Source organism: Pseudonaja textilis, chromosome 1 (assembly GCF_049901715.1).
Source record: "Pseudonaja textilis isolate UNSWEBS1 chromosome 1, rPseTex1.2, whole genome shotgun sequence".
Lineage (NCBI taxonomy): Eukaryota > Metazoa > Chordata > Lepidosauria > Squamata > Elapidae > Pseudonaja > Pseudonaja textilis.
Window position 1 is genome coordinate 306,695,057 of NC_141990.1, and position 14,037 is coordinate 306,709,093.

Consider the following 14,037-nt stretch of genomic DNA (forward strand, 5'->3'; position numbering starts at 1 on the left):
TGGTTCTGCCCGGCTCTATAGAATCGGTAGCTCTGAAGAGCAGCAGACACCAAACCGGTTCTGTGTTTGCTGCTGTTTGGCCACCCGCTTGCCTGCCCAGGCTCTTACTTGTCCTTTATTTCCTGCTTTTTCAACCTCAGCTGCTTTGCCTGGCACAGCTGAGGTTGAAAAAGCAGAGAAAAAGAGGCTTTGTGAACGCTGCGTAAGCGCTTTTCAGCTCTCTGGGTGGCACAGCTTAAGGTTTTTTTTACATGTGTGCAGTGTAGTCACCAAACCGGTAGTAACACCAGTTGAATCCCATCCCTGCCCCCAGGTCTCTAAAATAGTCATAATTATAAACCAGTTGCCAAGCATCTGAATTTTGATCACATGATAATGGGGATGTTGCAAAAGTTGTAATTGTGAAAACCATCATAAGTCACTTTTTCAGTGCCATTGTAACTTTGAATGGTCACTACATGATGTGCTGTAAGTCGAGGACTACCTGTACACTAGACAGAAAGTAGGACTGTCAGTATCATTAATGTCTTCTCCAAGCCAGACCATGTCCAGAATAAAGAATGGGAGTAGAAAAGTAGCCAAATGGGAGAGATCCTTCAACACCAATCCGACAGCTGCAGCTATTTTTATTTCAGAGAAAAAACCTCAAGCTGAAGTTTTCTCTGCTAAAAAGGGAAACTGTCTAGCCAATATCAATAAGACTAAGTATTAATTAATTTTGACAAGCTATTTGTAAAAGCAAAGAGTACAATTGTTCTGGTATGCTGAAAATGGAATGAGTATCAATCAATCTGACATTATCATAAAAGGCACACAATATGAGGGCAAAATAATATATTACATGCACAAAAATATTACTTAGTAAGATTTCTTCTTAATAAATTAAAACTATTTTTTAATGTTTAGCGTTTTTAAAACTTTTTTTTAAACTGAAAGGCTTTCAAAATGGCTAAGAATGAAAGCGAACAGAAACTACCCAATATAAGTTTTATATTTCTTAGGAGATGGGACTGTATCCAAATCACAACTTCTAAGTCAGCATTTTTCACATTTGGCAATTGTAAAATATGTGGACTCCATTCCCAGAATTTCTCAATCAGCATGCCAGAAGTCCAACTATCAAGTTAACACTGCTCCCACTCGTCACCTCCAAGGGTTCTATGTTGTTTGCAAGAATGAAAACACACTGCCCTACCGTGGCGGTGGCAAAGGAAAAAAACTTCAGGAAGATTAAAAATGGTTTGTTTGTTTTATAATCTCCAGAAGCAACAACTGAATGAAAAAGGATGATGACAAGGTTGAGCTTTTGATGCAATATTTGCTCCACAAAAAAAAAAAAGGGGGGGGGGATCATCCCATCTGAGTAACCTAAGGGACATTTATTTACAAAGGAGTTTTTTTTAAAAATCAATTTAAACAAATGTACTTGCAGTATGTCTGTACTTAGACGTAGGAATCTGCCATCATGCTCACTCCAGCACTAAAAATTACTAATTATCTGATAAATTATCAGTCTATTAAACAAATTTCTAGTAACTAGTAAAGGTGTGACTTCAGAAGACTATTATGTGTTTTGGAAAACATAACTGCTTAAATAATAATAGACTAAGACTATCTCAGCTAAGTCAGCTTAATTTGATTTTAGGAATGTTCCCACCTATACTCCCCCTTACAATTTCTCTTTCAAAAATTGCTATTCATATTGTGCTCTTTCTGTGGTCTCCAGATAAAAAAGTGGGCATTGTGCTTTTCTACTAGAGAGGGACAGAAACAGAGGAAGATACATTTTTCTCAAAGTGACTATTAAGTCACTAAATATTTCTTATTTTTTATTCCATACCTGCATAGTTAGTTTGGGAGGATCCTTTTTCTCTGATTTCATTTCTATTATTGTGACTTTGGGCTTGTTCACTTTTGACTTTGGTGGTGGGGGAGAGGAAGGGGGAAGAACAGAAGCTGTCACAGTAACAGGATGGAATTCACCTATATTTATTTCTGAAGGCTGAGCTGAGATGAGATTGATCTGTTTTTGCCCTATGAACATTCAAAACAAAAGAAAGCAATGAAAATTAACTTGAATGGATTCTAACCAGGAACAAAATTATAGGCAAAGTTAAAATAAATAAAAAAGATGAATCGGATAAGAAGATATCCAAATAAAAAGAACTGTGGGAAATTCAAAACAGATTGAAAAATTGCAACTCGATATACAAATGTAAAACAAGATAGCTGACAAGCACCTATATTCTTTTGTTCATGGAGTCATAAATCAAAATTTATGGTAAAAAATCAGAAAATACCTTGGAGCTTATCTCTTACTTTATCAATAGCTATACATATGAGGGCTAAATCAAAACAACATTCAGAGAGTATTCTTCAATAATAAATGGAAGAGGGCTGTTTCCTTCATAATCTGCTTATCACCTTCTTGAGAAATCTCATCAGCCAATGCTGCAAACTAGATGCTGCCCTAGAGAGGCCTACTGACCCACACATATATTGTAAGGCAGGCCAATCATTTCAGTAAAAATATGGCTCAGATTTTTCAATCTTCAGTCCTTCAGTTTTTGGGGCTAATCAAATCTGAGGTATCTAGAGATGAAGAACACAATTCTATTACATAATGTTTCAAATCGGAAGTCAAATGACTTTTCATTTGACTTTCATTTGACAAATGACTTTTTTCCTCATTTGTAGGAATTTCAAGCTTTAAGAACAGATCTTTCGTCTGTCTGTCAGTCTGTTGGCCTATCTCTCTCTCTACCAAATCCCTTAGAGAGTGACTCTAAGAGATATCCAATTAAGATTTGGCTTGGCATTTAAGATAATCAGAAGAAAAAAAAACCCACTGAATCTCCAGTTATCTGATTCACTTTTCGCTAAATAAGGGCTGCTTGAGTAACTTTTTAATTCATACCTAATGGAATTGCCATTGGAATGAGATGACCTTCTAGAGAACCAGATGCTTCATGAATTGCTTTTGTTGGGCTGAAAAGATACTGTAGTTCCTGGTGAATAGCAGATACTAATTCTGGCTTCTTAAGACCGATAACTTTATTGTCCAGATGGGGGCTGGTCTGTGTCTTGGTAGATTTTACTTTTGTACCTGGTGAAATCAGATTAATTATGTATTCACACACTGTGCAAAATCAATTTTGAAGTAAGCCATAGTTTAACAGGGAGTCAAGCTATCCAAAGCATCTAAGGGAAGCAAGAAGACAAGAAGAAAAAGAGACAAGAAGCAATGGGTGGAAACTAATCAGAGAGAGAACCAACATAGAACTAAGAAGAAATTTCCTGACAATTAGAAAAATTAATCAATGGAATAATTTGCCTCCAGAAGTTGTAAATGCTCCAATACTGGAAGTTTTTAAGAAGAGATTGGATAAACATTTGTCTGAAGTGGTGTAGGGCAGGGATGTCAAACTTGAGGCCCATAACGTGGTTGGATCCAGCCCACAGGGCCATCCTGGTCTACCCAATGAGAAGAGGAAAGATTGGCCCAGTCTACCCAGTGTGAAGAAAGAGCAGGCCAGCGTAGCTTTGGCCCGGTCTGCCTGGTGTAAAGATAAAAGATCAGGCCAATGTAACTTTGGTCCAGTCTACCTGTTGCGAAGAGGAAACATGCCAGCAGTTTGGGGAATGGCATCAAGTTGGCCACACCCATCCAGTTGACCATACACCCCAGTCAGCTCCCTTCCTCACCCCGAGGTCAACCACAGCCCTGATGCGGCCCTCAATGAAATTGAGTTCGACACCCCTGGTATAGGGTTTCCTACTTAAGCAGGCGGTTGGACTAGAAGACCTCCAAGGTCCCTTCCAACTGTTATTCTCTTCTATTTGATTTGCTCAGTTATCTCTACAAGGAGGAGAATGATAGCAGGACTAACTCTCTCCAAGACCTATTTTGGCAAGAAATCCTCCATTTTACAGAAATCAAAGACTGCCCTTCTTTAGGAGAGACAGGAGAATAGCTGGCTCAAGAGATTTTCCTAATTCTTAATTATTATTTGTATTAGTTTATAATATAAAATACAAAAACACAAAAGAAAATAGTAGGAAAATAAGGGAGGGAGAAGGGAAGGGAAAAGTGTAGGGAAAAGGGAAAAAAGAAAGAAAAGGCATTGACTTCCGACTCCCAGTAGACTTCTCTGCAGTAGAATAAGATAATAGCATCAAACCTCAACTTTTTACTTTTACATAGTAATATAAATTAGCCATCTCTATAACAACGAAGAGATTTTCATAATTCTTTATATTTGCACCCATTTCTAATGCATGTATGGTGGCAAATATAATTAAATGTCATGAATATGTTATTTATAAGAAATAGCTATATTACTCTACAGATTTTTTATAAGATCATGGTGGAATAAAGCATACCCTAAAATAGAAAGGCAAGCTGTTGAAATGTTGTTCTTTTGAGGAAAATAAATAAATAAAACACTACCTACCTTTAACACTTTCTATTACTTTTGGTCGTGGAGGTTTTGATTTGGGAGGTGGAGAATTGAAGCGCAGATACGGCGATTTTTTCAGGGTGCTTCTGTGACCTTGGTAAACTGGCCTGCCATAAACCTGAGAAAGATACTCTTCATTTTGTGCTTCCAACCTTGTTTTCAGAGAAACCTGCTTAAAAAAAGAAAAAATCATTCTGAAATTTGACATCAGATAGATAGATGGTTATATAAGAATCATTATATTTAGCCACCTAAATCTAGGAAATAGAAGGCCACCTTTATTTATTTATTATAGTACAAATAGTCCTTGACTTAGTGACCATTTTAAATGACAACAGCACTGAAAAAAGTGGCTTATGCCTGATTTTCATATTACCGCAGAAGACTGCAACCGTCATAAAAATATGCCAGTTGCCAAGCATCTGAATTTTGATCACATGACCACAGGGATGCTGCAATGGCCAGAAGGATGAAAACAGTGCTAAGTCACTTTTTTCATTGCTGTTATAACTTCAAACAGTCACTAAACTGACTTAATAACCTTTTGTTTAGTGACTGTTCAAAATTTGACTTAACAACCTTTGTTAAGTACAAAGGCTGGTTTGAACTTCAGGGTTGACAGCTGGGCTTCCTTGGCGCCTACGCCATTTTTCCTCTACAGTGGATTACAAAATGTTATGAACAAGCACTACTTGTATATACTTCGACTGAAAGTCCCCAATATTATTGCTAAAGGTCTAGCAGATAAGAAAAACTGTCTCCAACGTGACCATTTGTTCAGTGACAGTTCAAAATTATGATGGCATTCCCCCCAATCAACATGTGTTCTGTCGCCTGTGCCCACTCAAGCACACTCTGCTCACTCATGGCCCATTGGCCCACCTGCATTCCCCAATACCTGCTTGCTGCACGCACACACACACCTGCGCAGCACCTGTGCAGCCCCATTGAACTTCTTGCCTAGGACTCCCAACTCGTTCCACTTAACAACCCACACAATCTTGGAGTTATGATGGCAACCAGGATTGTGGGATTGCTGTTGCTAAGTGATGCAGTTACCTGACATCACGCTTTACAACCACATTGTTTAGAGACAGCAATCCCAGTCCCAATTGCCGTTACAACCTGAAGACTGTTTATGCTAAATAAGCAAGGGGTAAATTCCTCCTTTTCATGCAGTTCTTGATTAGATGGCCTCTGCTGATTCCAACCTGAACTAGATTTAGCCCACAATAGCTCCCATATAATGCATTCTCACTTTGTCTGGCAGTTTTGGAGATGGCTTTGCTGCAGTCAAAAGTCTTTTTTGGGGGATTCTTTGACCATGAGATTTTGCATATGTTTCTCTGCAGGATGTCTTGATGGCCTGTTGTGCCTTGAGGTAGTCCTTCCTTGCCATTTCATCCTAAAAGGAAAACGTAAAAGCAGAAATAAAATGATAGTTTTTAGAATAATACAAAGGTTGATGGAGTTTTAATGTGTGAGCGATGTTTTCAACAATAGTGATGACAGTATCCATAGGAAAGAAGACAATTGGTATTATGCTGCAATATCATACAAGATTTAAGGGCTTGTGCCTAATATCAGCAATGACATAAATTTGTAAATATTAATTTAAAAAACCACTGAAGACTCAAAAAGGAAGTACACTTCTTTTATTTGTTTCTGTCCTATCATTTTTCGAATTCTCTGCAATTCAAATTATCATAAAAGCTATGCAAATAAGTTCTTCTAGCACTTTGCTAAATTCTGCTACTTCTAAATCTCCTACGCAAAAGACTGCTATTTTTAAAAGAAAATAACAATCTAATGACTTTATTAGTTATCTAGTAACTTAGGGAAACTCCAAGATTGTTAATGTAACTTTTCTTTTCTCCAAAAGTAGGTATTTCCTTCAACTATATATTAAAGCACTCAAAATCAGTCCAAAGAAAGGGTAAAGGAGTACTTATTTGTCCAGTTTGTATCTTAGGCAGTCTTTAGTATAATTTGCTACATTTGGAGGAGCCATATATTCCCAGATAATGGACAGTTCTACAATAAATTTTGCACAATCAAGTGGTAAGAATTTTACTGTTATGGGATCCTGAATTCAAAAGCTAGAAGCAGGCATGTCTGTTACCATTTGCAAAAATTCCAAAGAAATTCATAGTGAGATGTGAAATGGCTTTGTTTGGGAACCATTTTCTGCCACACCTGAATTTCCATGCTGATTATCTTAATCCATTCGTCTACAGTCTTCCTGATCCGTATTTCCTCTAGGACATCTCTAGGAGAGAGGAACAGCAGCAGAAAATTAGAGGATCATATCATTAAAAATGAAAAAAAAATTGCTTTAATGAAGAGTTTGAAGCTCATACAGTTGAAAGACAGAGAGAGCTAGAAGTACTGCTCATTTGTGTGTGTGCATGTACACCTTAAACTATACAGATGGACAAGCCCTGAACTTTTTTTTAGTTCTCCTACCTACCCACCCACCCACCCCCATCAATAAAATATTGCTCCTGAAATTTGTCTTGCTCCTGGAATTTATCATTTAAACAAAATTAAAACTTTCTACAAGTTGTCAGGGATAAATGAAGCAACTACAACCACCCAATACAAGGGTCCCATCTTATTATTTGTATGGTGTCATTATATCATGCTCATATTTACTGTAATTCCCTGGCCATCCAAAATAAAGGCATAGAAAATAATTGCCTGCTTCTCACTTATCGCCGTTCTGTTTATTTTAACCATTTAGTTAAAAACAATCTTGGATGAATATCATGCCTTCTTGGATCTCAGGAGCTTTTAATGCCTCTGCTTTATTATTGAAAATGCATGAAATAAAAGCTTTCTTTATGTGACAAACTTATCTTCAGAAAGTCAGGGATGCCAAGGCTCTACACTTTTCACCTTTAGATCAAAACGTTTCTAAAATTTTAAGGGTTGGTTGAGTAGTTCTTTTAATTCGTGTTAATGGTATGACTTGAATATTGGGGGGTTAATTTTACTACACAGGTGGTGTGTAATTTTATATTTGTCCACTATTCTGGACCTCCCTTACAAAGGATGGAAACAAAATTAATATTAGTCAATTTTAAATAGTTGTAATTCTGAAGGGGGAAGAACAAAGAAAATGCAAATTCAAAATACAGAACTCTACCGATCTGCTGTCAACTCATCGATGAAGGCATGCAAAGCATCAGCGTCCTTGGCACGAATAATGGCTTCCAGGTTTTCTTCAAGAAGCCTTTTATTCTTGCGCACTGTTCTTAGGATCTTTTCAGCATCTTTCAATATGGATTTGGATGCCTTGTTTGACTGAAGAATGGATGACTTGGAAAGTTGCTGAAGTTCAAGAAGATTTCTTTGCTGAAATCCAAATGAATTTTAAAATGTCACTAAAATCTAACAATGCAAGGTATGTTGAATTTTATCTATAAATGCTCCCCACAAGTTAACATAGTAAATCAGCTGCACCCACAGTTTCTTCTATGCTTTTGGAATCTGCTCCAAAGAATTGGCAGATTTTGTAGCATACCTGAGAAATGAAGCACATCTGGTGGAAACCCACACTGCAAGCACACTCATACCATACTGACTTCCCTTTCGTATGCAAGAAGTTCAGTGTGTAATCATTGGAGGCTAGCATGTGTGGCTATCAGATGAACCTTAGAGATCTACATCCAGGGACTGTAACTGAGCCCATTACCTGGTTTCTCCCTGTCATACCTCAGTTTGTGGTGGCATCTTGAGAAGGACCTCTGACGAGGGGACAGGTTGATGAGAAGAGAGGTTGTCCTTCTTTTGCTCAGCTTCTTTGGGGTATGAGGTTTTCTGCAGTTTAAGAGAAAAGACAACTGATGCCTCTGAACAGATATTTTAATGAAGAAAACAATGAAGGCTATCTACAGAAGACACTAAAACAAAACCAGCTGCAAACCCTTCTAGAGTATCAGTTCTCTTGAGGTACAGAATAGCATGTGGGTGAATTTGAAGCAGAAGAACCACACATTGTCTTAATTTCATAGGATGGATATTAGACTAACAGTAGTTTAGCTCACCATTCGGTTCCTAAAGTAAATAACCAAATCCAGTGGAAAGTTGATCAGCAAGCATGAGAACAATATCACTATCCCTTCCTGTGTTCATAGGAAGTAAACTGAGAGCAATATCTAATGCTTTTTATATAGGAAATAATATATAGCCATCGTGATTAATAATTTATTTATTTTATTTGTCAGGCAAGTATTAGATAACAGGTTAGGTATAAGCATGGTTATGAATACATGAAATGGATACTAATAAAAAAAGAAACAATAGGACAGGGACGGTAGGCACATTGGTGCACTTATGCACGCCCCCTACAGACCTCTTAGGAAAGGGGTAAGATCAATAGTAGGCAGTCTAAGATTAAAGTTTTTAGGGTTTGGGGAAGAAACCAGAGTCAGGTAGAGTATTCCAGACATTGACCACTCTGTTGCTAAAGTCGTATTTCCTGCAATCAAGTTTGGTGCGGTTTACCTTGAGTTTGTATCTATTGTGTGCTCTTGTATTGTTGTGGTTGAAGCTGAAGTATTCATTGACAGGTAGGACGTTGCAATGTATGATTTTATATGCTATACTTAGATCAGACCTGGCGTAGTTCTAGGTTGTCTAGGTCTAAAATTTCAAGTCTGGTGGCATAAGGTATTCTGCTACAAATAGAGGAGAACTCTTGTTAAATATTTCTGGACTTTCTCAACTGTATTAATATCAGATCCGTAATGCAGGTTCCAGACTGATGAGCTGTATTCAAGTACTGGTCTAGCAAATGTTTTGTATGCTCCAGTTGGTAGTGTGATATTACCAGAGAAAAAGCTACGCAGGATTAGGTTAACAATTCTTAATGCCTTTTTGGCTATGTAGTTACAGTGGGCTCTAGCACTTAGATCATTAGAGATGAGTACTCCAAGGTCCTTGACTGAGTTTGGATCATCAACAAGGTCTTGATTATTCAGCTTGTATTTTATTTTCTGATTTTTTTTTTCTGATATGTAAGACAGAGCATTTGTTTGTTGAGATTTGAAGTTGCCATTTGACCATTCTGAGACATAGTTGAGGTCATTTTGAAGGGTAGCAGTATTGTCAGTGGTGTTGAATAGCTTTACATCATCAGCGAACAGAACAGAATACATGAATAAAAATTCAAACACATGATAATACTATGGTACAATTACCGTATTGCTCATTTTAGTGAATATCAATGAGGTAGCATGAGTGCCTTCAAATTTAGACCCATTGAATATATGGTATAAGAAATAAACTGAAAACGAACCTTCACAAAATCGTTCATGTCTGATTTCCACTCCTTTGCATCCTGTAAAGTATAAAAATGCATTATAGAAAGGTCTCTACACAGATATACTAGTTCTGTACCACAATGGAGAACTATTATTTATTCAATTTATACTCCTCTGAAAACTGTGTAACATTCTTTCACTGAGGGGTTATATCTGTTTATTTAAGATACTTATAAACTGCTCTTCATCCTTTTGTATGCTAAGTCTAACATAACATGCACAACTTCTAAACACATTTTTAAACTACTCAGAAGCTGTATCTGGTCTAGAATGCAGTGATCACTGGAATGCAGTAATGAGCACACTATGCCCATATAACGTTGTTATTGCCATTAGGCTTTAGAGTGCTATTTAAGGTACTGCATGCCACCCTTATTGACTGTAACCATATCTTACTAAATAGCATTTGTGTGCAAGTTTGTATGCTTTTGAGGAAGTTTAAAATGTTTATGAAGCAATATTTTCAATCACAGTAAATATCTATGCATGCCAAGATTCTTTACCTATTAATTATTTCAGTAATACACAACACAAAAGCATTTTTACCTGCAGTATATTATGCATTTCTCTTTTCAATTGCCCAAGATCATGAAGCACATCATCTGCTTTTTTCACAGTTTTCCCTATGGAATCAAGATCTTCACTTGCACTTTTAAATACAGAGAACGCTGTCTGAGGAACACTGGATCTGCTAAAAATATTTTCAAACAGTCATTAATCCCTACTGAGATTACAAATAATATTTTATCTTCTGAGATTTTCTAAATCAGTCACATTCAACTAACAGCTTTCCAAATATTTTGCTCTTTCAAAAATTACCAGGCTACATACTATAATATCATACAGATGACAGCATACCGGTTCAGTTTGCCCTGTTTGGTATACATAAATACATAGCTACATGTATTTCTTCTCCAGTTAAAAAAAAGTTGTGGAATTTTCCCTAATAGGCAAATGTAACATTTAAATCATTGTAAAACACCATTTATGTTTAACTTTGAAGGGTTTTCCACAATCAAACTTTTTTCAATCACATTTAAAAGCTAATGACTTGAAGTAAGTAGAGATGTGTTTCTCTACCTCAGCAACTTAAGCCTTAAGACTGCCTGGGGAATTCTAGGAGCTGACATCTTAAGGCCACTGAGACTGAGGAACACTAAGCTTGAGAAATACTTACTGCTCGCTCCCTAAATGCCATGGCACTGCCCGGTTGGTTACTTCTGAGGATGTGCTTGGATTTAATGGAGTTTCATGTGCTTTCAGGATTTGCTCCAGAAATTTCCCTCCACCTAGTGGAGGGGAAAAAAAATAATCCATATATTGCAGAGTATTTAAATAAGATTCAGAGGTGGGAGACACATAGATTCTGCATTTTCAGTAAGCAGTACTTATTATTTTCTGAGAGAATTAGCATTTCCCATTTTAAAATCTTCTCTTGGCAGGTGCTTTCAGTTTTAGAATTTATATCTTGACATGCATTTTAATCAACGTAAGCATATTTCACTGTATTGCCTTTGTAAAAAGCATGCTATGATTTAATACAATGCTGAAAAAAACCTTCTAGCCAAATACACAGTAATTTGAAAAAATATCACATTAAATTACAAATTCAGACTTTATATAATAATCATCATGTGTAAATATAAAACAGAACATAAAATGCACTGCGTATAAATTAATTGGAATTCATGGAATTTAAATAGCGTGCACATAATTCATTTTCTAACCAATTACAAAGAAGAAAGCTCACAAAATACATCCCCATGTAATTCCCATTGTGTAAGTAAATCCAGTCAAAGGAGCTCCAATAGCACAGTCTTGTCACTCGGAAACACTGTTTTAATACCACACATAAAAGGTTCCTAACACTGACATTAAAAGTTAAGGTAATTTAAAGATGAAAGACACAACTAAAAATACTTCAAAATTCTTGTTCAAAAGGTAATTTACAGGGTTTTCATCGTAGCTAACTATTGTGGCAGGTCCACTACAAGATTTCTTTTAATACAAGGTGGAGGGATGAGTGGAAATAGTAAAGAGAAGGAAGCAACAGTTAAGAATACAATTAGAAGAGGTGCAGTATTTACACAATAAACAGAAGAATCATCTGAGAGTTTTACAAAGGATATGAGGGTATCTAGATTTGAGGATTATGTAAGAAGTAAAAGGAGGTTTTCTGAGAAACATAAATAATGGTTGACGAAAGGAAGGAACAGTAGAAGAAATCCTATGGCAATGAAGATGCAAACAAGCAATACACAGCAGTGTTAATTGAATATTTTGGGCTACAAAGAGAATAAATTGAACTGGAAAAGGGAGTTTTGGCAAAGTAAAAGTGTTGTAGAAAAAAAAAAGAGGGTTGCTGGATTTGTGAGCTCTAGTGCTTATATCCAGGAGACCATGCAAATTTGACATAAAGAGAAAGGAAACATAATAATGAAGATAAATAGAGGGAGAACTGGCATGCTGATAAATATGCCAGGAACAGCTCATAAAGGTTGTAAGTTCCTTGGTAATGCCTTTTTCTGGATTGAATAAAAAGAGAAAACAAATTCTATAAGATACTACTTGTAGAAGATAGACTTTTTTTTAATCCTAATTTATAGGCTAAGCACTTGCTCTTTAGAAGCTCAAAACTGAGGTTTTGTTAATAGTGATGTTTTTAGTATCTTGTGGAATATTAGGTTACATGACAAATGTCAGTTTGGGAGCAAAGTAACATTTTTTTTGTTTCTTGGAATTAATACAGTGGGATTAAGAATGCTGGTTTCAATTATAACTCCATCATCCACTGAATTCAGTAAAGATGCATTCCCAGTCATCGTTTTAAAAATTAAGTGAGAAGCTGATACACTGCTAGCTTTTAACTTCATTTTTATTTAAAACAATGTATCTGAGGCCCAGATATGTATGTTCCATGGTGACAAGTGAGAGGTGACTACAGCATGGGAATGTGCTACCTGCCCAGTTAAAGTTAATAATAGAAAAGTTGGGGGGTGGGGGGTGTTTTATTTGAACAGGCAATTAGAATGCAGATAACTGACCTGCAGAGTGAGCAACTAATTTAGCATTCTATTTTTATTTTTATTCATATTGTAATATCCACCACGAGTCCAACCAAATGGGATGGTATCAGAATATTGTAAGTGGATATATAATCCCTCTATTTATTCATTATTTTAGAAATAGGAAAGTTCCTTATGTGATGTTTTTTGATAATGAGCACAAAAGTATTCCCAAAATTGCAAATACAGCTCAGAAGATTATCTTATCACTGATCCAGAGAAAGACATTAGGATGTCGACTTTGAAGAGGAGAAATACCGTTTTTGGCATGTACACAGTTCTGTCTTTTATAAAAATGCGGGCAAATAGATAGCAAAAAGGTTTAAACTTTTCCCAAAGCTAGAATGTAAAGTGTTTTTCCTCTCAAAGGCTGGTAAAACCAAAGAATGTTATAATATATTATTCTTCTATAATTAACATACTAAATGAACAATTAACCAAATAAAAGGAAACATTGCAACTGGTTTTGAATCTACATTTTCCTTACCTAGAGTTTTACCATAAGACACATTTTCTTTCTCTCCAAAAGACAGCTCTTTCTTTGCCATTTTCTGTGAAATTTGAGCATCTTTAGATACAGGCATAGGAGCATATCTCCGTGGTGCTGGTGTCTTCAAAGGGGATTTCTGTATAGAAACAGGCTGTTTTTCTAATTGCCCTGAATAGACTGGAATATAGGAATATGAATACCGGTATATACATTATAAATAACAAAAATAGAATATCTTATTTTCAAGCCATAAGAATTATGCCTTAGTTATGACTAATTATGCCTTAGTCAAAAGATCTGACACGTTTTGATTAGTTGAGAGAAATACTAATCAAAACATGTGTCAGATCTTTTGGTACGTGAAATTAGAATTCTGGAGATAACCAAGGAAAAAGCTCTATAGCACAATGCTGATCCAAGGACCATTCAGCCTGAACAAGGTGATCCAAAGTTTCCAAAATCTGGGAACTTTCAGTAATCAGTAGAAAAGTAAAGAAGGGAAATTAATCTAGTTTCTATCTTTCCATGTTTTTCAGCCGTTGCCAATTTCATTCTAATTTGGAAGTTTAAGGTATGACAGGTAGAATTCATGCTGATTATTTGTCGATTCAGATATTTAACTGTTTCCTCTCTTCAAAGAGGCTTATTTCCAGATATCACAACAACATAAGAGATCTTGAGAACAGAACCAAAAA

The 14,037-nt window shown here is 36.2% G+C and overlaps 1 protein-coding gene across 5 annotated transcripts in view; it reads right to left on the reverse strand.

Annotated features, from left to right (window-relative positions):
- Nucleotides 1–14,037, reverse strand: part of KIAA0586 (KIAA0586 ortholog) — a 66,451-nt gene that overhangs the window by 43,844 nt on the left and 8,570 nt on the right. For 3 of the 5 annotated variants that reach the window (XM_087922354.1, XM_087922353.1, XM_087922356.1), the window contains exons 9-19: nucleotides 13,340–13,519; nucleotides 10,965–11,076; nucleotides 10,334–10,478; nucleotides 9,763–9,804; nucleotides 8,178–8,282; nucleotides 7,609–7,817; nucleotides 6,657–6,729; nucleotides 5,719–5,865; nucleotides 4,455–4,632; nucleotides 2,918–3,106; nucleotides 1,841–2,034 (exon numbers count right to left, since the gene is read on the reverse strand). In XM_087922354.1, the coding sequence (XP_087778480.1) occupies nucleotides 1,841–2,034; nucleotides 2,918–3,106; nucleotides 4,455–4,632; nucleotides 5,719–5,865; nucleotides 6,657–6,729; nucleotides 7,609–7,817; nucleotides 8,178–8,282; nucleotides 9,763–9,804; nucleotides 10,334–10,478; nucleotides 10,965–11,076; nucleotides 13,340–13,519 (1,574 nt within the window). The remainder of the gene's footprint in view (nucleotides 1–1,840; nucleotides 2,035–2,917; nucleotides 3,107–4,454; nucleotides 4,633–5,718; nucleotides 5,866–6,656; nucleotides 6,730–7,608; nucleotides 7,818–8,177; nucleotides 8,283–9,762; nucleotides 9,805–10,333; nucleotides 10,479–10,964; nucleotides 11,077–13,339; nucleotides 13,520–14,037) is intronic. The other 2 variants (XM_087922355.1, XM_026698668.2) reach the window with 1 other exon arrangement.